Source organism: Halichoerus grypus, chromosome 6, assembly GCF_964656455.1.
Source record: "Halichoerus grypus chromosome 6, mHalGry1.hap1.1, whole genome shotgun sequence".
Classification (NCBI taxonomy): domain Eukaryota; kingdom Metazoa; phylum Chordata; class Mammalia; order Carnivora; family Phocidae; genus Halichoerus; species Halichoerus grypus.
In genome coordinates this window covers 72244227-72265234 of record NC_135717.1, presented here as the reverse complement: position 1 = coordinate 72265234, position 21008 = coordinate 72244227, and the positions used below count along the sequence as shown (strand labels likewise).

At 36.8% G+C, this 21008-nt stretch overlaps 1 protein-coding gene across 15 annotated transcripts in view; it reads left to right on the top strand.

Annotated features, from left to right (window-relative positions):
- The window catches only part of PARD3 (par-3 family cell polarity regulator), a 643037-nt gene that overhangs the window by 417146 nt on the left and 204883 nt on the right, over positions 1-21008 (top strand). For 6 of the 15 annotated variants that reach the window (XM_078075361.1, XM_078075354.1, XM_078075357.1 and 3 more), the window contains 4 exons: positions 5262-5451; positions 10499-10650; positions 11707-11751; positions 16638-16865. In XM_078075361.1, the coding sequence (XP_077931487.1) occupies positions 5262-5451; positions 10499-10650; positions 11707-11751; positions 16638-16865 (615 nt within the window). The remainder of the gene's footprint in view (positions 1-5261; positions 5452-10498; positions 10651-11706; positions 11752-16637; positions 16866-21008) is intronic. The other 9 variants (XM_078075365.1, XM_078075364.1, XM_078075362.1 and 6 more) reach the window with 3 other exon arrangements.

The window sequence follows — 21008 nt, the reverse complement described above, 5'->3', positions numbered from 1 at the left end:
TGCACATAGGACTTAGACCTGCCAGCCCTCTGGTTTTACTTTGTCAATGGTTTTCTTTTTTGCCTACTTGGCATAAATGGAAGTAGGGGAAGGATGCTAAAACCACTGTGCACCTGTCAGATGCCACACAGTGCACAGAGATCACCACACTAATCTTTGCTTCTTAATGATCATTCTCTTCACTGCCGTTGCGTTTTCCATACTTTCTTGGTTTTGGTGTAAAACTTAGTTAAATACTTTTTTCATTAATGAAAATTCAGACCCCTTGAGAGAGAAAGAGCGTGCATGTGTCCCTGGATCTGTGTGCATACAAAGTGATATGCTGTAATTTCCCCTTTATTATAGGAACATAGGACTTGCCATACTGAATCAGACCATTGGTCCACCAGTTCCTGTAACCTGCGTCCTGCCTCCAATCCCTGATGCTTCAGAGGAAGGCTGAAAAACTAAAACTAAAAAACCAAAAAACCCCAAAATTCACCTAGTGACCTTTTGAAGTGCTGTATATAATGGGTTGAGGACTCCTTCATTTTCTTCATAGTCTGTTACCCTGATTTTGTTAGCTGTGGCTTCGTTAGTCCACTTCCATTTGCATTACTGTTGTTTTCCCTTCCCTCCTCTAGAGATGTAATGGACTTTTAAGGCCCAGATGCTTTCCCCTGGGCAGCAGCTTCCCTCCCAGCTGTGTGCTTTGTGATGTACTGTGCATGCCCTTTTGGGTTGGGGGTGAAAGACTCTTTACCCTTTTTTGGTAGGCCAAGTTAATGTTGAACGATTTGGGTATTTTCTTAACATAGTTTTTTACATATTCTACTGGAAACTAGGGATCCTTTATAGTTTTACCCTGAGAAATGCATATGCTTAACCTGATCTGTCTTGAGTTTTACAAATTTGAGAACTCAGTCTTCATCAGTCCATATTCCATTATCAGTGGCCCTAAGAAACAAATGGTTTGCTAGGTCAGTTCCCACTTAAAGTTAGAAATTCTGCAAAGGATGTTAGCTTAAAACAAAATACAGGGTACCAAATATAAGATAGTAGAGCACTGAATTTCTGTTAACCTAAATCAGTAGCACTAGTATTTATTGATTTGCACAGTATCTAGGTACATGGAAATCTCTCAGGTAGATCTTGTTTGGTTGCTGATTGTCTTCTATATATTTAGAATAACCCTTACGTAGACACTAGTGGAGGTGATGGTATTTACTTTATGATCTGCTCTGATTCAAATAGAGCTTTGTATTGAAATTACAGTTGATTACTTTAAGAAATGACTAGTTGTATGCAAACAGGATGAATTTTCACCTAGAAAAACCCTCATGTGAGACTCTAGACCAAAAGGAGCTTTGAGGCTTTCTAACTCATTTCTATGGGAACATATCTCAGGAGAGAAGCTTCTAAAAAAATAAATCAAAAAAGGAAGAGATGTAAGACTTGGCAGGATGTCAGGGGTCATTAGCCGCACTCTCCCACTTGACAGATAAAGGAACATTGTCACAAGATCCCATGGTGATTTTTTGTTTTATGTTGTTTTTGGATATTTCTTGTTTCTAAAAGTAGCCCTCTCTAGGGCATACTGAGACCACACAGTAAAGATTAGTGACGTCCATTCTTTATTAAGATCAGTTTATCCGTATCTTTAAGCAAAAGGCATTAGACAGTCAACAGAATTTGTTCCGTTGTGGCAGCCACTGTGTTCTAAAAATCAAAAAAGCTCATCTCTGAAAACAGTCTTAGAAATCATCTACTCCAGCTGAATTATCTTCTGTTCAGAGAAATTAGGGACCAGAGAAATTCCAGTGACAAGTCCGGAAGCCACATTCTGTGTTCCTCGACCAGTTAGGATGTGTATTTTCCCGAGTCATGAGTCCCACATTACTTCAACCTGGATCGATCTCCCTAGTTTTTGGTCGGGTCATCCAGAGTTGTGACCAAGACAAGATTTCTCCAGATGTCTTCTGTATGGGTCTACCTGCCACTAATCATGGATTTTAATCCTGGATATTCATCAAAAAGAAATCTCTAGAGAGCCTACCTAGGATTCTTCATGTTAAAAGACTTAAAAAAAATCTCTCCTAAATTGCTGGACTGTCTTAACTATAATAATCATAAAATAATAATAGGCATGGTTAATTTAACCAACACGTTCACTAAAATACATCACAAGTTGACATTTGGGAACATGGAACCTTAATTTTTTTTTTTCCAAATTTTAATCTGAAGAAATTTTCTGTTTAAAGCAAGACCAAAATCTGGTGTATTCGTTTTAGAGATTAACCTCAGTAGTTTTTATATTCATACATTTGTGGTGAGTTTAAAAAATAATTATGCTCAGCATATTTTTATCTTGTTAGAAATTTAACATTGAGAAATGGAACATTAATGTTATTTTTATTGTGAGTCAAATCACTGGAAAAGTTTTCATCTGTTTCTAGTGTCATGAATGGTATTGCCTTTTATGTAAATGTACCAATGAATAAATGTTTAGTAAACAATCATTTCGTATCTCATTGTTTCACTCTTCTGTAAGATACTGACTGGTTTAAATTTTAGTTTGTAGTTTGTCGGTTAACTAGTTGAGGAAGTAGAAATATTTATCCATCAAAAAACCGATCAAAGGCTTCTCAGGTCACCCTTGGAAGGTTTCACGTTTATGATGTACCAGGTATCATTAAGAGGTATTGTCTAGGTGGAGTTTGGTAGAACATGGAGTGAGATAATTTAGTTGTCCATTGCTCCCAATATATTCCTGCATCCAGATTCGAAAACTGTAATTCTTGGCGAGTATGTCAAGAAGTTGGGAAGCTGATGAAAAATGTGAATTCTCAAATCTTTTGAAATATTAGCCCCTAGAATCATTTGTGAGAGGAAAAAGCTAAATTGTTTTCTTATTATTAGGAAAATTTCTTACCATTTATGTATAAAATTTTGGATCACTTAAGGTACAATATTTCTATTCAACACAGCATATTATAAAAAAAGGATTGTCATATGAAGAACCATTCAGTGTTCCATATTGCTTATTAGGCTGTCTCTCAGAATATATTGTGTAAACCCAAGAGTTTTAGTTTTTGTGTTTAAAAGCGAGTACACTATAATTATATTGTAATTTTTCCTTCCAGTAAATTTTGCCTTTGTGAGGACTTGGCATTTAATGCTATGACACGTGCCTTGTCAGTGGTGAGCTGTCAGGGATAACTCTGGTTTTGTCATTCTGTACGCTTTTTGGGCAAAAAAGTATGTCTTGAGAAGGAAGTATTTCTTTTGGTGAGAGTGCTAGGATGTCCAACCTTATTTATGAATGGTAATTTTTTAGATAGATTTCTGTCTTTCTCTACTGAAGTCCTAAAACTCAAGTAGTAGTAAATAAATAATTTGAATTCAGGAGAGGGAAACAATTAAGTTAAATTTGATTTGCTTTATAATCATGAGCATTTATAAAAAGTTGCTAGTTTTCACAGTTTGTCAAAGTGAATGCATTTCAAATCAAAATAGAGTGTTTTTCTTGATAAAATACTGTGTTAATGTTTCAGTGAACATACAGTATTTCTATAATAAAGTAGTTGGTGCTAAATAATCAATGCATTTGAAACGTCTAGCATGTCTTCTTTTGTGGGTTGTCCTGGAAAGTTACGGATCAACTTAATTTTTGTCCCTTTGTTGAGTGTCTAGAATAATATGTATTTTAAAAATCCTTCAAGCCTATATATGCCATCCCATAATTGCCAAAATCATGTTAAAACAAAAAGTCATCATTTGCACATTCTTATGAATGTTTATTTTAAAAATTAGATCTTAAGCCTGATGTTAAAATGTTAAAATCTCTCCACATGTTGCTGTGGTGCTATTTTAAAAAGTGGTTTATAATAAAGGGAAAGAGCACCCTGTGTAAAGTGTAAAATGGTGCTAGTATGGGGAAAGGACAGCGATCCGTTTTATTTGGGTTGGAGCCAGTAGAGCTGGCTTACCAGATTTGAATATTGGACTTAAAATGATACTTCTCCCATCCCACTGTAAGGTGATGGGGAAATTGTCAATTCTTGCTCTGTTGGGAGAGCCAGACCAGTGGGCCTCCATCATACCCTGATGTGTGTTTCTGTGAGTATGGACTCTCTCGATGTATCCACTTGGACCAAAGCCTTGTCCAGTGAGGTCTTACTCAGAAGTATGGCACAAGATTTGAGGAGGAAGCCAGAAGAAGTATGGATGTTTTCGGGAGGAAGATGGCATCATTTGGACCCCAGCTTTATCTTTAAGGGTTCAGGGCTTAAATCGTAATTTTGTCCCAAGAAATATAAACGTCTGTCATGCTGATCCATGCACCCGAGCAGATTTCCCCAAAAGAAACTCATCAGTATAGACAGTTGTGAGTCTTTCCTTACCAAGAACATTATATCCGAATTGAATAAATAAAAATGTACAGACCCCACTGTCTTAGCCTGAAAATCTTTGGGCAGTTAGATCCTATCTTTTTAAGATCACTCCCGCCATCTCCCCATGAGGCCTCGATTCTGCATGTACTCATCTTTGAAGTGTCACCTGAATGTACTGGGAGCGTTTCTCCATCATGAATTTAATGATGTTGTTGCCATTGTGTAAAACCAATGTCATCATTTCTTCTAGCAGAAAAGATCATATTCATCATTCAAAGCCCAACTATGAGGTTAACTTTGGTGAGAATCCCCGGTGTCCTCTGCCTCCAGCCACCCAGGTGAAGGCCACAGTCTTTTTAGCATGTCCTTCACACCATCAGTCAATTATCAGTGTTTGTATGTCTCTCTGTTTCTCTAGGGTGTGAGCTGTTTGGGGGCAGAGATTTAAGTCTTTCTTACATCCTTGCTATGTGGTATATGCCCAGCAAATGAGTAGGTGAATGATTGATGTAAGTCTGCAGGGCTTCCCTATAAATTTCCTGGTAAAATTTTCCAAAGGACTTTCACAACTTAGAATCTGTGTAGCATTTTCACTTTATAAGATGTTCAGGAGATCATCTGTGGCTTTAGGAAACCTGAATCCAGTGAAATTGAACACTGTGCTGAGAGCTACAGAGCCGTCGAGTCAGAGAAGGGAACAGACTCGAGGCCTCCACTGGCCATTTATTTGTGAAAAAATAAATTTCCTTCATTCTATTTTGTTCCACCAGGTTGAGCAGATGTTTGGAAATTTAGACTTTTTCTAATGTTGTAACGTATTGCCATTCATACGCATAGCCCTTAGATCGATATCTAGAATTTCTCTTCCTTTTTTTTTCCACCGGCCAGGTAAATACCAGCTGTCCCCCACGGTGAACATGCCCCAAGATGACACTGTCATTATAGAAGATGACAGGCTGCCGGTGCTCCCTCCACATCTGTCTGACCAGTCATCTTCCAGCTCCCACGATGATGTGGGCTTTGTGACAACGGATGCTGGCACATGGACAAAGTCTGCAATCAGTGATTCAGCAGACTGGTAAGATCGCACTCCAGGCTTGGGAACCATTACTTAATTGCAATCACCTTCACTTTATGCTGAAATGGTCTATCATTAAGCACAGTTAATCAGTTTTGTTTTATGGCCGTGTTCTGTTTTCATGGTCTTAATACTCTTAATTATCACTCTTTTAATAAAAGATTCCCCTCCACCCCATAAACTTGCCCCGTTGTTTTAGCGTGTCCAGGGTTGTACTTATTAACTCAGCCAAGTCTACAACAGAACTACCACTCACCAAAAAAGACCTACTCATTTGTGAAGTTCCGCTATTGGTTATTTTAGATCTGTTTTAATTTGATGAATTGTTCTTTTTATTAAATCAGTTCTAAGCAAATCTCTGAGGTGACTGAAAGTTTGTAACAATTAGATGACTTTGGTCACATTAATAGGTGCTATGCTCTGGGAGTGGGAGGAGGCTTTTTAAAGGTTTGCTTGTTTTTTTTTTTAGAGTGCTGTAACCCTGCCATTTTAAGTGCTTCCCGCTTGCTTCTAACATTGTGACTTTTGAGGCAGCCTAATGCTGTTTCTTTCTCCAGAATCTTCCAAAACAGAAGAAAGCATTTGATATTATTGAGCCAATGCGTGGTCCATGAGTGTGGATGTGTGCCTTAATTTGCATGCCTTGTAATTATGCACATCCATAAGCCAAAAGGCAAGTCCCTCCCAGGGATGACCTTGTGAGGTTGTAGTGATAATTAACATAAGCCACGTGAAGCATTATACCAGAATTTTCTTATTGCCCTTTCTCTGGGGTGTTCCATGAATACATCAACAAAATGGTATTTAAATGTTACAGCATTGTTTCTTCACCACCTACCCATTTCTCTTTTCTACTCTTACCCAGACTTGTGTCAAAAATTGGTATTAGATCAGAGGAGTCTGGAGGCCCGTCATTGATTTGTGTTAACATTTTAGTGGTGATCTTAGCAAAGTCGCCCTCTTCCCAACCCTCCTCCCCTGCTCCTTACAAAACCACACAAACATCCAGCACGTGTACCTGGGAATTCTGCAGATCTCTTGGAATAGTCTCACCTGTTAATCTGGATCCTTGAAAAGTCTGTCTCTGTCTTGTCTTTCTTTCTTTTTTTAAAAAATTCTCTTACTGAAACCACAGGATTTAAAAAAGAGCTACACTCCAGCCTGCATGATAATAGCATATCCGTGAATGAGGTTTTTGGCTCAACATAGAAGGGGAAACTATAATATAAAGTAAAATCCCATTTGAAATCCGCAGATGCTACTCCATTCACTGCTGCAGTTTGTGTCTCAGAGTGAAAGCAACAACAGGGAAAGTAAGGATTAGATATTGGCAGTATTCAACTTTGGGACAAAAGCCTTTGAATCTCCACCGTGATGAGGATTGTGAAGGTGGCCCTGGGAATAGATCTGTTTGGGCCCTTCTGAAGCACTGTATTGGTGAAAATAAATAAGTAGCTAGCAGGAATAGATTGTGGCATTAATTTCCCTAAGGGCATTGATAAAATGGGGAGGACTTGCGTGATTTTGCCATGGGGAATGTGGAGCAAGGAAAAGAATATGAATGAAGGGTTATCCAAATAAGAAAGGCAGCTGTTGGGAATCACAGCAGGAAATGTGAGCTTTTCCAGCCTGACAGTATCTCCCTAATCCTTGATGAAAATGTTATGAAAACAAAAGGGCAATAAGACAGGATTAATAACTGGAATTTTAATAACATTGGGGGTCAGGGTATGGTTACATCCTTTAAAGAATAAGCTGTCAGTTTTGCAATTGAACTTGCTAAGTATTCTAGTGTCCTGTTTACTGTGTCTGAAATTAGTTTAATGGGCATGTTGATAGGGAAGAATTAATTATGTCATGGTTTAAGAATATTTAGTTACTTTAAGACTCTTATTAGCTCACAAACTCATTTGACATTTTAAATTGTGTATGTTCACAGTTCACTGCACAGTTGTGGAAGGTAAATATGTCAAATGGCTGAACTTTTGTTAACAAATAGAATATACTTTTTTCAATCCGTTAATTGATTTAGGGAACATTAGCAATGTTTTTAAGGAGAAACAAGGTAAAACAGCAGGTTCTAATCTTAGTAGCAACATAATTCCAAAGATATGAGATTAGTGTAAAAGATATGCCAATATGTGGTTTTCAGATAACATTGGCACCAACAATTTGCATTTCTTTGGAAAGGCTCTTATCAATAATTTCTATTAAAAATGTATTTCATGAGCAAAATGATTGAAGAGATCAGCTTTTATTATTATTCTTATTGAAAATATATAATTTAGAGTTTGCTGTTGCATAATTGGGTCATAGTTCTTATCAAATGGGTTTTTAGTTTTCATTTCTAGGTCTGTCTTTTCCAATTGGGGTATATGTGGAAATTACAAGCATAATATAGTAAGCATAATAGAATCTGAATACTACTACATAAAGATGATATGCAAACATATATAAATTTAAGAAATATGGGGGGGAAATTGGAGGGGGAGATGAACCATGAGAGACTATGGACTCTGAGAAACAAACTGAAGGTTCTAGAGGGGAGGGGGGTGGGGGGATGGGTTAGCCTGGTGATGGGTATTAAAGAGGGCACGTATTGAATGGAGCACTGGGTGTTATACGCAAACAATGAATCATGGAACACTACATCAAAAACTAATGATGTAATGTATGGTGATTAACATAACATAATAAAATTTTAAAAAATGCAAAAAAAATTCAAGAAATAGGTATAAGCAGTATGCAATTATGTATATAATATAGGTTATAGTTATAAATACATACGTGCATACACATATACATATATACATGGTATGCAAGCATAGTAGTATGTGAAGGGGCCCTGAAGATTTCAAAAATGTATTCAAAGTTTTACAGAAAAAAATATGGTGTATTAAAAAATGAAAAGATTTAATATAGAATACAGAGAAAAGAACATTTATTAGGACATAACATAGAGTTTTACCAAATAAAGTTGTTCTTGCTCTGGGCTGAATTCCCAGTGCCCGTGGGATACAGCTTCTCTTTTCTCAGTACTGAGACCAGGACAAAGGGGAGGCAAGCCGGATGCCCAGGATACAAAATATAAGGAGGGAGTCATTCTCAGGTGTGCACCCTGAACTTGCATGACCGTGAGAGTGAGTGCTTCCTTAAATTTGGAGTCATGGGCACCTACCTTGTCTCATCCTAGGGGCCCTGCTCTGTACTTGGTGGAAAAGATTGGGAAGGATTGTGCAGTGCCCCTGTGTGGTTTTTAAGGACCCTATTTCTGTTATCATAATTTGTATTATGTTGATTATTTGAGATAGACAGTCTTTGTGGGGTGATAATAACTTACTTTGTATGGTGGTTTGCAGTTATAAAGGGCTTTCACATTATGTTCTTGAGTTCTCTTACTGGCCTTGTCAGACGGGGGAGGCCGCTATTCTGTTTATAGAGCATATTAATGCACGTGCGCCCAACACATTTCAGGTCACTTAACCTGAGGGCGAAGCATTTCCCTTGATGTCTTTCTTTCTACAATTTTTGCTTTAGCTCTTCTCTCAGAGCCAGCTATCATTTCATGCACAGTAAACTGCAGCTACATTTTTGATTGATATCCAAACCAGATCACTCTCCTTTACCAGTATGGATGGTAATTGTCTACGGCCATAAGGAGTAGAGAAGTTTGCTTCCATTAGAAGCATAAGGAAGGCTATCATAAACTCAGCTGACGTGGTGGAAGCAGCCCCTCACCTTCTAGTATGTTTAGCTCGCTGTGGAGGCATTTTCTCCTACCTGGCCAGATAGGAAAGGTGGCTAGGTGCTGATACAAGAGAGCGATATATTTACTCAGTGTGCCCAGAACACAGAACGACCATTCTTACTGTATGAACTGTGCTCAGAACACTTAGTAGTACTTTTTAAAGTGTTCACAGATTTTTACAAATAGGAGTGATTCTATGTCATCCCTTGCCACGTCCACTTGGAAAACTCTTCCAGCTATATCCTGTTACCAATGATTTGCCATGGGCTTCATCATCTCTGCTTGAACTACTGTGTTGGTGTCACCGAAATCAAATGTTATCCAGGCTTAGTCGTGCTATTCCTGCCTCCCCCTGATACCGATCATTCCCCCATCTCTGCATCCTCAGCATCAGCTTGGTGCTTCTGGTGTAGTATTTTTTCTTAGGAGCTTGCAGAGAACAGAGATCTTTTTGTTTTTATTTTTTTAACTTTGGTCCCCAGCACAACACATTAATCAGAATAGGTTCTAATAAAGATGTGTTGAGTTGGTTTCTTCTCAGTTGAATAAATATTGCTGAGAAACTATATTCTCATGAAACTACATGCCACAACGGTGTTTTTCTTCTTTTCTGAAACACAGGATAAAGGATATATAAGAAGACCAGACATCTTCTTTTTTCAAACTTCTATTTGATTGCAATTCATATAGTCACTTGTTTGCTGCCAATATTTGTATTCATATATGAAAGTTTTCCTCAAATATTCAATCCTCCCAATGTCTAAAAGACATCAGCCTTATTTTTTTAAAAAAGATTTTATTTTATTTATTTTAGATAGAGCCCATGTGAGTGGGGGGTAGGGGTGGGGGGGCAGAGTAAGAAGGACAAGCAGACTCCCCGCTGAGCGCAGAGCCCGATGCAGGGCTTGATCTCATGACCATGAGATCATGACCTGAGCCGAAACCAAGAGTCGGATGCCTAACTGCCTGAGCCACCCCACCACCCCCATCAGCTTTATTTTTTATAATCACTTAGAAATAATGATGTATAGGAGAACAGTGAGGAAACAGAAGGGAATAGAGGAGAGAATTCACACGGAGAAAGAATTACTCTAAATGTAGATTAATTTTGTATTTTCCCATCACTTCTTATTCAGCCACAGATTTTTTTTAATGGACTATATTTGTGTTAGTTTCAGCATTTCTGAGGAATACACATATGCATACCTTCATACACACAGGCATATATGATCTTTCCTAAAGTTGGATGTCCTCTATTTATAGTAAATATTTTTATGTTTATCTTTCTCTTCACAACAGCTCTTTGAGTCCAGATGTTGATCCAGTTCTTGCTTTTCAACGAGAAGGATTTGGACGCCAGAGTATGTCAGAAAAACGCACAAAGCAATTTTCAGATGCCAGTCAATTGGATTTCGTTAAAACGCGAAAATCAAAAAGCATGGATTTAGGTAGTGAGTACAATCTCCATGAATCTTTATCTAAATAAGGTTTAGATGCTTTCAGATTAAAATTGATAGTCCCAAACACATGTCTGTTTACTTTAAGCAATAGAGAAAATAAATGTGAAATGTGACAATTTGGCAAAAATTAGTTTTTCTTTGAGTTTGAGATAACCATATTTCTCATAAGTGGCATGTTTACATAATGTGCAGTATGTTAATATATATGTTTCCTGATGATAAAAGAAACAAACACATGCATATCATGCTATATTCCTGCATCTTTATTTGAAAAGATGAAATGTTTTAAATTTTGGCTGTTTAAAACCAATTTTTTGAAATAGTATTTGGTTGGCTGTGGGATTCTTGAACTAGAAGGAGAAGTTTTGGAGAGAAACCATTATCTCAATCCATGTGTAGAATTTGGTTACTTCATGATATCTTTGTTTCTCTGCTATTCTTTAAGGTTTACTTAATAGAAACTCTTATGTGTTGATAATTAAGGCATGTAATTGAAGTAATAATTTGAGAGAATATTTGTTGTAGAAAGTATTTGGAAGCAAATGGGAGGAGAAAAATAATCATAGTTGTTCAAACACCAATCAGGTAGTGTCTCTTTTTAAATCAAAATCCACCAAAAAGCAAGCAAACAAAAAAGTAAAATAATTAATTATATCTATAAACTGATCAGATGATTTACAAAACCTTTGTTAATCAACTGTAACTTATTTATGCTGTTCTCTGGTGGCTGTTTGTACTTTAAGACTAAAAGTATTAATTTATCATATGCATAAAAGAAAAATTTGGCGATGCATTGCCTTGGCTAATTATGATATGCTAACTTAAAAATAACACACGTGTCTGTGAAATGAAATGACTGGCATTTTGCATGGAGACACTGCTTTTCCCCCCTTTTTTTGATTATGAATGTTTGCTTGATGTTTCATATTATTTGCATGAAATATTACCTAAGAATGATCACCTAACTGAAAAGATCCGGGAATGGTTGAAGCATGTTGGGCTGTGGGAACTAACTGCGCTAACCAGTATACATTTACCTTTTAACAGTAGCTGACGAGACTAAACTCAATACAGTGGATGACCAGAAAGCAGGTAAGAATGGACAGTTAGACTGTTGCCATAGAAACCATGGTCCAAGGAGCTGATCATAATTATAGAGCTGCCAATCATATTGCATGTAAACATAAATATTCCAGTCTTGCATGGATGTTTTCATTGTAGGAAATCAAATTGTTCAAGAAAAGAAAAATTTTCTGTTAGAGGGAATTTATCAGTGTAGTACATATTAAGTGCAAATATAACTTAGTGTTTCAAAAATGCTAAAACAATCTAGATTTTAATAGTATTTGTGTAGGAATGTTTTGTCGCAATTAAATAAAAATCAAAGTCTTGAAAACAAGATCTCTTCTAGTAGACTCTTAAGTGTCTAAGTCATTTATTAGATGCCTGGCTTGATGTCCAAACAATGATCCTCAAAGGGGTGATTTTGATTTGAAGGATAATAGCATAAATATAAATAGTTTTCACTGAAGGACAGTGTTCACTGTTGCTCTCTTTAGTTGCTCAGAAAACTGTAGTTCTTCAGATGCAAGAATTAGCTCCTGGTTGTCTAACATTGACTTAGACTGTATAATGTACACAGCCTCCTTGTCTTGACTTTGGGGACCTGTTTTAAAGTTTTATTTTTTTTAACTCAGTAACTTTAACTTACTTCTAAAATGCTGCCTAGTTCATTATGTAGCATCAATAGATTATATTGAACTGGGTTTTCATTATGTTAGAATTTACTTTTTATGTTATTTTATGAAAGTAATCACAGGAAAGTCTTCATGTGTAATTAAAGTAATGTGCTTTGTACAATGGCACATTTATGATTTATTATTATAAGTTTGGAATAGTGTTTTAATTATTCTAGATCCAGTATGATGTAGTCACATCACTTAGCACTAATTAGCTTCAATTCACCTCTTTAACCTGCAGTAATCATTAGTTTTAGCCTGTGTATCTGTATCCATATACATACGTAAAGATTATTGTGGACATGGTTGGAGTTTTAACATTCTGTAGAGTAAAAGATAGATTGTAAAATTTACATCCAATAAATCGTAAGATTAACCGTAGTGGAAGGCAATTAACTATAGCTTCAGCCATTATTATGTTGTTATTTCTCTGATCAAACATGAAATTCACTGAAATTCTGAAACAGGGCTAAAGAAAAACTACTTGATAGTTCATATATGTAAATTAGTAATTAATTTTGGAGTTAATAGTATTCAATACTTTTAAAGAAGTAAGCCCTGTCCAAGTTAATGTTCATGAAAACCAACTCAAACTGCTCAGGTTAAAGAACATGACTTCATATACTATGCCAGTCAGGTAAAGTCAGGAAAATATTTAATTTGACCAACTCACTTTTACTAAAAGGAAAAGAGCTAATCTTAGTGCAATTAAAAAAATAATGATGATATTCAGAGTTTAATTGAACACATAAAATAACTTCCATGGAGAGAGGACAGATTTTATAATCTAATTCAATCTTGTGTTTTTATTGTGTTTTAAAATGTTGGATCCTAGATAAAAAAAAGAACTTTTCCTTTTTTCTTTTATTTCCCCCACTATGTGCCATTGATCCTACCAAAGTAAACTAGAAAACCTTGGGATGCAAAATTATTACATAGACACCACAGTACCTTCTTTTTTTTGGTCTATTGGTTTTAAAACTACATGAATAAAATGTCTAAACTAGATCCTTTCCACCCTGAAATATTGGACAGTGAACAGATTTTCAGTTATTTTTCTTTCTTCAGTTCACTTGAATTGCTAAGATGATCATGAGTTTACAGTTCAGTCCAAAGGTTTTTGGTAGAGCCGCAGCGGCATTTCAGCACAGATCATCTGTCTAGCCATAAGCCTTTCGTAATGAAAATTGAATTCCATTTCCCTTTGCCCTTGCAAAAGACATCCTCTACTTTTTTTCGGCAAGAGAGGTATTAGTAGGTGGTAGAAAAATAGGCCTAGGGAAAATAGTATGATTACAATTTTCCCCTTTATTTCTGGATTTAAGGATCCTTTTTGATATTTGGGGGTAAATTTTCTTTGTGAATGAAAAGAGAGAATAAGAAGAGAATTGGGTTTCTAACAGTTTGATCTTTGAATATAAAAAATAAGCAAAGTATCCTAATGACCTGATTTATAAAGAGCTTTAGAATATTATTTTAAAATTAAAAGACGCTGATTTGTGTGTGTGTGTAAATAAGACTAATTTTTGCCCATACTTTGTTTAGAGAAAGGCATTTTAAATTTTCACCCCCTAGTAAAATGCTTAGTTTATCATGTCAGGGTTTTCAGTAAACCCTCATTCAGGAATCTTAACATTTTTACTTAACAAAATCTTTGTTAAAGTTCCTTTGAAAAATATCATATTTAAATGTATCATATCCGTGTTACAAATTAGAAGTCTCTTTCTGTAAAGGACCAGATGGTAAATAATGTAGGCCTTGTAGACCAAACAGTCCCTGTAACAATTAGTTCATTCTGATGTAGCATGAAAACAGCCATAGAATATATATGAACAAATGGACATTCCAGGTTAGGCCCATGGTTGGCTGATCCCTCTTATAGATTCACAAATTACAAATTTTGACTTTTTGTATGACTTTTTACTATGAGGATTTTCAACCATACATAAATATAGAGGCAATAATTCACTGATTTCCTATATACACAATACACACCATGGCCAAAATGTTACACTACAGTGTTATAATTTCAGAGAGAAGAGTAAATAGGTAAGTCTTAAGTTATGCTTACAAAATATCTATTGCTTATTAATATTTTCATCATTGTTTTTTCACCAGATTTGCCTTTGTTTATGTATTTTAGTACCTACATATATATTTATGTGTATATAAATACTTATATGCATGTATATATAGACATACACTTATTTTGATACTCATGCTATTTCTGGATTTCATTATTAAAATGTTTAGTGCTGTGAGTATATTAAGTCAAATCTCAGCTAACTTTTCATAAAGAAAATCTTAATATACCTAAGTGATGTTTTTATGAAAATCTTTACTGGAAGCATGAAATCTTTATTGGAGAAATATAGATAGATATGAATATACACACATACATATATACATATGCATGTCCTTTATGCTCCCAAAAAAGTGCCAAATATTTGCCTGATAAGTGTTTATAGAACCCAAATGCAGCTGGTAGGTTATGAAAATTGATATGCATGAGTTATTCAGAAAAAGATTTTCCCTTGCTAATTGTAGGAAATATAAAGTAAATGTCCCTGCCTACGAGTGATCTTTTCCTGTTCTCTTTGATTCCTTGATTTCTTAATTTTTGTTTAGTTCTGGAACAAAATTAATTTTCCTTCCTGTGACATGACTTTTATGAGTATTTAGAACATGAACTTGTCAAAAATTATAGTGCTATCAAGAGAAAAAGTAAGATTGATCATCCTAAAAAGAAACATTTCTTGGGAATTTTTGTCATAAAATAATCAAATATATACAATCCTGCACTGAGAAAGTTCAATAAATCATCTTTTTCTTCTAAGCACGATAATTGATGGATTATTATTTCTTTATTAGAATCATCTGTCTGCCTTTCTGCCTATGTTACGTTTTTGACATATTTATTCTAACTTAAAAACTGCTACCCCATTGTGAAAATTAGGTGAAAGATGTAATGTAAATGGATCTTAAAAAGATAATTCTTGTTTTGACTCTCAGTGTAACTTTTATTCTATTTTCTACCCTGAGCCATGCAAAGCCCATGTCATAATTACTGCCTTTTAGGTAATAACGTATCAAGGCTATGCCTTAATTATTGATTAACAAGTGGGCCGATGACCTCATGTACAGATAAACGACCTGCTCTCTTCTACCTTCCCATTTTTTTGTACCTGTCTTTTTCACAGTGGAAGTGACAAGCTAGTTCTAAAACCTGGGTTGCCCAGTGGTGGTACAGAGCTGGTCTTTGAGTCATCAAGAGACAAACTTCATCTACCTCTGAGTGCCAGGTCAGGCAGTGATGGATGAGGCTGTCTGCCTTGCTTAAAGAAATCCGTTTTGATCGCCTTCGAAAGCTTGGTACTACTGGTATTCTCTCAGGCCCCCTGCCCTATATCCTCCAGAAACAGCCAAATTGTTCATTCCCCCAACTCTCCCCTGCCATCCTACTGAAATTTTCTTTGTTAATTGTTAAGTTTTCTTCCTCCTGCTCATCACTTGTTCCTCAAGCAGCTATTACTCCCCAGCCTGGAGATAATACGTCCTCATGTTCAGCTCTTGAGTCTCTCCTCCTTTACTGCTCCCTGGTGAGAGCCCTTATGTAATTTGTTTCTATTCAAATCTTGCATTGCTCTTTCCAGAGAACATTAATGTTTCCCAGAATCCGGTTTCTGCCTGGTGTCAGGGTGCCCTAATTGTCTTGGTGACGAGTAGTCTTTTGTGCTCGTTTCACCTACTGAGCTGTGTGATGAGGAAGAGAATTCATGGAATTCATTGAGACGAAAGTTTAATTTCTGCTGTAAATAATTTGAAACTGTCAATAAATGATTTCAGTTAAGTTACAAAGCTTACTCTTGATTGCTTATCTTAGCCTTCACATCATCCCTACTTTTCAAATGAGCTTCTGGTTTATTCTGGTTCTTTTAGATTATTTACATACTTGGAGCAGATGATTTGACCAAAATTTTATCTCTTGAGCTAAAAGTGGAGACTAATAACTTATAGTTTTTCCTAATGAAAATAGAGAAAACAGACTAAATTTAATATATATTTGAGAAAAATTAAAATTAGTTACTATTACTTTATTTTTTAACATTTCCATCCACACTTTAAAACTCAGTGAGCAAATAATTTATGTCCCTGATGTTTTCCACAGTCCGTAGGTATTCAGGTATATCATTTTCACCACTAATTCTAACTAACATTTTGTTTTTGTTAATCTTCAAGGTTCCCCCAGCAGAGATGTAGGACCTTCCCTGGGTCTGAAGAAGTCAAGCTCATTAGAGAGTCTGCAGACGGCAGTCGCTGAGGTGACTTTGAATGGGGATATTCCTTTCCACCGCCCACGGCCACGGATAATCAGAGGAAGGGGATGCAATGAGAGCTTCAGAGCTGCCATCGACAAGTCTTATGATAAACCTGTGGTAGATGATGATGATGAAGGCATGGAGACGTGTAAGTTTATAATGTCTGAAAGAACAGAAATTACGAACAGCTCTGTGGAGCAGCAGTTCTTCAAATATGTTCCAGGGAACCCCAAGGGTTCCCATTATCCTTCAGAGGGATCATTGAGGTCTAAACTTTTCATAATAATAATAAGTTATTTATCTTTGTACCCTTTCTCTCACAAGTACAAAGTTGGGTTTTCTAGAGACAACAGGTCATTTGATATTGTAATAGATTGAATGCAGAACAGATAGAAGAATCTGCCTTTTCAGCCAGATAATGAAGAGATTTGCTAAAATGTAAAACAGTGCCATTGTTTGCACTTACTGTTTTTGGAAAATACAATTATTGTTTTATAAAAAAACAATTTCTGTTAACATAAATTTTGTTTTTTATAAAGTAATTAATATTTTTAGATCTTCTCAGTTTCAATTCAGTAAGAGATAATCCACATAAAAATTATTTTGAGTCCTTAATAATTTTTAGGAATTTAAAGTTATCCCGAGATCAAAATGTTTGAAAACCACGGCTACAATGTGGTATCTCCAGTGAACATATGTAATGATCTATGCTTTTGAAAACATATTTTTGTTTCATTTTTATGAATTACTCTTGCTTTCCTTGATCTGAGCTAGCATATTTATATATGTGTACATTTCAAAATCGCAAAATACGTTAAAGTGAAGATTATTGAAAGTCAAAGGTTAATATGAGTGAGCAGTATGTTTTCCATAGAATATTGAGAAAAAGGTAATATTTATAAATATGTTCAGATGTTACAGGGAGTTATCTTTATAGTTAAACACTCATGGCATAAAAATAACCATTCCATTGGTTTTAAAAATCAGAAAAAAAAAACCAAAACAACATGTGCTATGGTGAGCGCTGTGAATTGTGTAAGACTCTTGAAACACAGACCTGTACCTCTGAAACAAATAATACGTTATATGTTAAAAAAAAAAAGAAGAAGAAGATAGCAGGAGGGGAAAAATGAAGGGGGGGAAATCGGAGGGGAAGACAAACCATGAGAGACTGTGGACTCTGAGAAACAAACTGAGGGTTCTAGAGGGGAGGGGTGTGGGGGCATGGGTTAGCCCGGTGATGGGTATTAAAGAGGGCACGTTCTGCATGGAGCACTGGGTGTTGTTATATCCAAACAATGAATCATGGAACACTACATCAAAAACTAATGATGTAATGTATGATGATTAACATAACATAATAAAATTAAAAAAAATTAATGAAATCCCACCACTGAAAGAGAACCATAGTTAGCATTTTGGTGTACTTTCTTGTCATCTTTCTTGCTTATGTTTAATTTAATGAGATCGTATTTATATCTAATAAATGATGTACTTTAAAAAAATTTTTTTTAAAGAGAAAGAACTAAAGAGTCCTAATTGTAAAAGCTGTTGATTAGCTTCTGTTGTTCATAATTACTACTTTATATTTTAGTTTTTAAGTTCAAATGTGACTCTATGCATCTAACTGTTGTTAGAAAAGTTAGAGACGCTACTGCTCAAAGTTCAGGCAGAGACCAGAGATAACTGAAGTGGATTGTAATTTACTTGCAATTTAACTTTTGGGTGAACTGCTACTATCACAAACACCTAAGGAAGTGGTGGGGAAGAAAAGTTTTAGATAAAAATCACATTCGGAGGAGACTGAAAGTGAAATTATATAGTTTTTGCCTGTTGCACATATAATGTTTTTGGGAAGACGAATACCGCTGCCATAATGTAGCATGCAAAGCAAAACTTGGGGAGAGCACTGCTCTACCCCACCCCCGCCTTCCCAGCCCTTTACCTCATTCTCCATCTAAAGCTGGATGGAGCTTTTTCACTCTAACCAGCCAGTGATTTCAAATGTATGCAACCTATTCTTGCCAGATGAAGAACATATTTCCTATTTTTGCTGCCAAGTCTGGGCTCCAAGATCCTGAGTCATATGCGCTTTCAACGCTCTTGAGCTTTCCCCCACTGTATCAGTGGTTCCTTTCCAGTCTAACCAGTATCTCTTGTGCAGCCCTACTATGGTAGCATCTTGCTTCTGCCTGTCCTGGGTGTATATTTAATAAGACATGGTACTTTGGCCCCTATTAGTTCTTTTTTAAGCTTCTACAATTTATGATGCCTTTGAATTTTTTTCTTGTTCTCGTTAAAATGTTATTTAAATTCACTCATAAAATGTAATTTTCTCACATATAACACTCATTTCAAATGCATCAGGGGATGGAATACATATAAATACAAGGCATGTTTTTAATTCTGATAGGGACAGCCTTCAGAGTTTCTTAGCAGTGTGGATAGACAACTAAATTTGTTCCTATATCAACTTAGTTTCCTTTTATAATTTGAAATAACTGGTTTAAGGACATTATGTTAAAACTTTTTCATTCAGCTGCCATTGAGACAAAAAATAAAGACAAATTACATTTTGTAAACCAAAGGGGAAGTTCTGGACAAGAGATGGGAAAGACTTGTGACATGTGCATTTACAACCACAGAGTGCTATGTTTTCCAAAAGTCCTGATTTTATCATTTTTTCCCCCAGACCAGTCTCTTGAACTCAGGATACAAAAGGAAAAAAAAAAAAAAAGGAAAACAGCTATTGTACATTTCACACTTTTGCAATCCGAGTTGTTGAGATTGCATTAGTGGAGTGGAGTGGGCACTGAAATGGGATCAGGCGACTCACATCCGAGTCCACATTCTTCTGATGAATTTGGGATTCTGACCAAGCTACCTAAAACCGCTGAGCTTTAAGTTCCTCATTGTGTAACTGAAGATTTGGACAACTGGGTCATTGATTCTCAATGTTGTGTATTGTGACCTCTGGTCAGGAGGGGAGCCTCAGTGGTTTTGGGGGAGTCCAGAAGTCAGGGGGAGGCTGAGCAGCTGGGCCTCTGCAAAGCCACCAGCTCCACCCCTCACCCTGCTGTCACCCCTCTATTGCCTTGGCACTTGGGGGTTTTTTTTGAAAGTTACTTTTAATACATTGTGGTTGTCTGTAAATTTTAATGTTAATAGTAGTTTGCAGTTTCTTTTAGAAAATTCTTAAAAATCTCTGGTTTAGATGATTTAGATGGTTTCTGAGGTCCTTTCTAGTTTTGACATTCCATGATTCTGTGTACCTGTTCACTTACCTGCCTAAATCCTGCCTTCTAAGCTCTCTCACCTCCGTAGGGCCCACGAAAGAAGACACCACCATGTCTGGTTTAATCGTGCATAACTGAGCATGGGGCCTGGCAAATCATAGGATTCAATGCATATTCATTACATCAATAAGTGAGCTCCTGCTTAACTAGCGCCATTGTGTCTCTGAGAGAGAGAGCCTTTCCCTCTGCAGGAAGAGGGGGATGGTGGTGTCACTTTGCCATCCCTGTTTGTATTGCATGCTGAACCTGCATGCACTAGACCTCTGGTGCCTAAGCGAAGTCTAAAAAAAAAAAAGTCCCTCCGGCCTGGTGTTACTGCTGCTGATCATTAGACTGTCACCTTTACATATTGACTAGATACAAAAAGGTGTTCTGTGGCTCCTGTTATGAGAAAGGCCAGTTCAGTCCGCTCTTCCTTTGGTTTCCTAAACAGCATCCTTGTCAGAGTCTGGCTTCTGGATTCTCATGGCCAGGTCCACATGCTTTTTGTCGCCATGGCTTGCCAGCATCCACATGCTTGTTTCTGGTTGTACTCCGCATCCCCGCCTTCCAGGGCGCTGTCCCCTGTGGCCAGCGAGTCTCTGTCCTGCCACTGTCTGTGCTCTGTGGGCCCCTGGCAGACAGTGCTTTCCTGAGCTGTGGTCTGACGCCGTTACAGCTGCCAGTGGCAGTGAAAATGCCCTTTCACTATTGAACGTGGCTCCTAGCAGACAGTCCTTTTGTTCCCCCGCCAGTGCACCCCAGACGTGTGGGGATGGAGGGTGGGCTGTCGTTGGAAGGCTGTGAGGCTGTGAGCCGAGGCCGGGGATCAGGACAGACGGCCCCCAGTACTGCTCCGGTCTCCTGTTTTCTCCTCCCACCTTAGCCCTTCAAGTAAGATGCTGAGGCATAGGCATGCTTGATTGCTCTTGTCAGTTGGGTCGAGCATCTCCCTGGTGACTATATTTCGTGGCTCCGAACAGGCTTGCCTCTTCTCAGCAGTGTCGAAATCATGG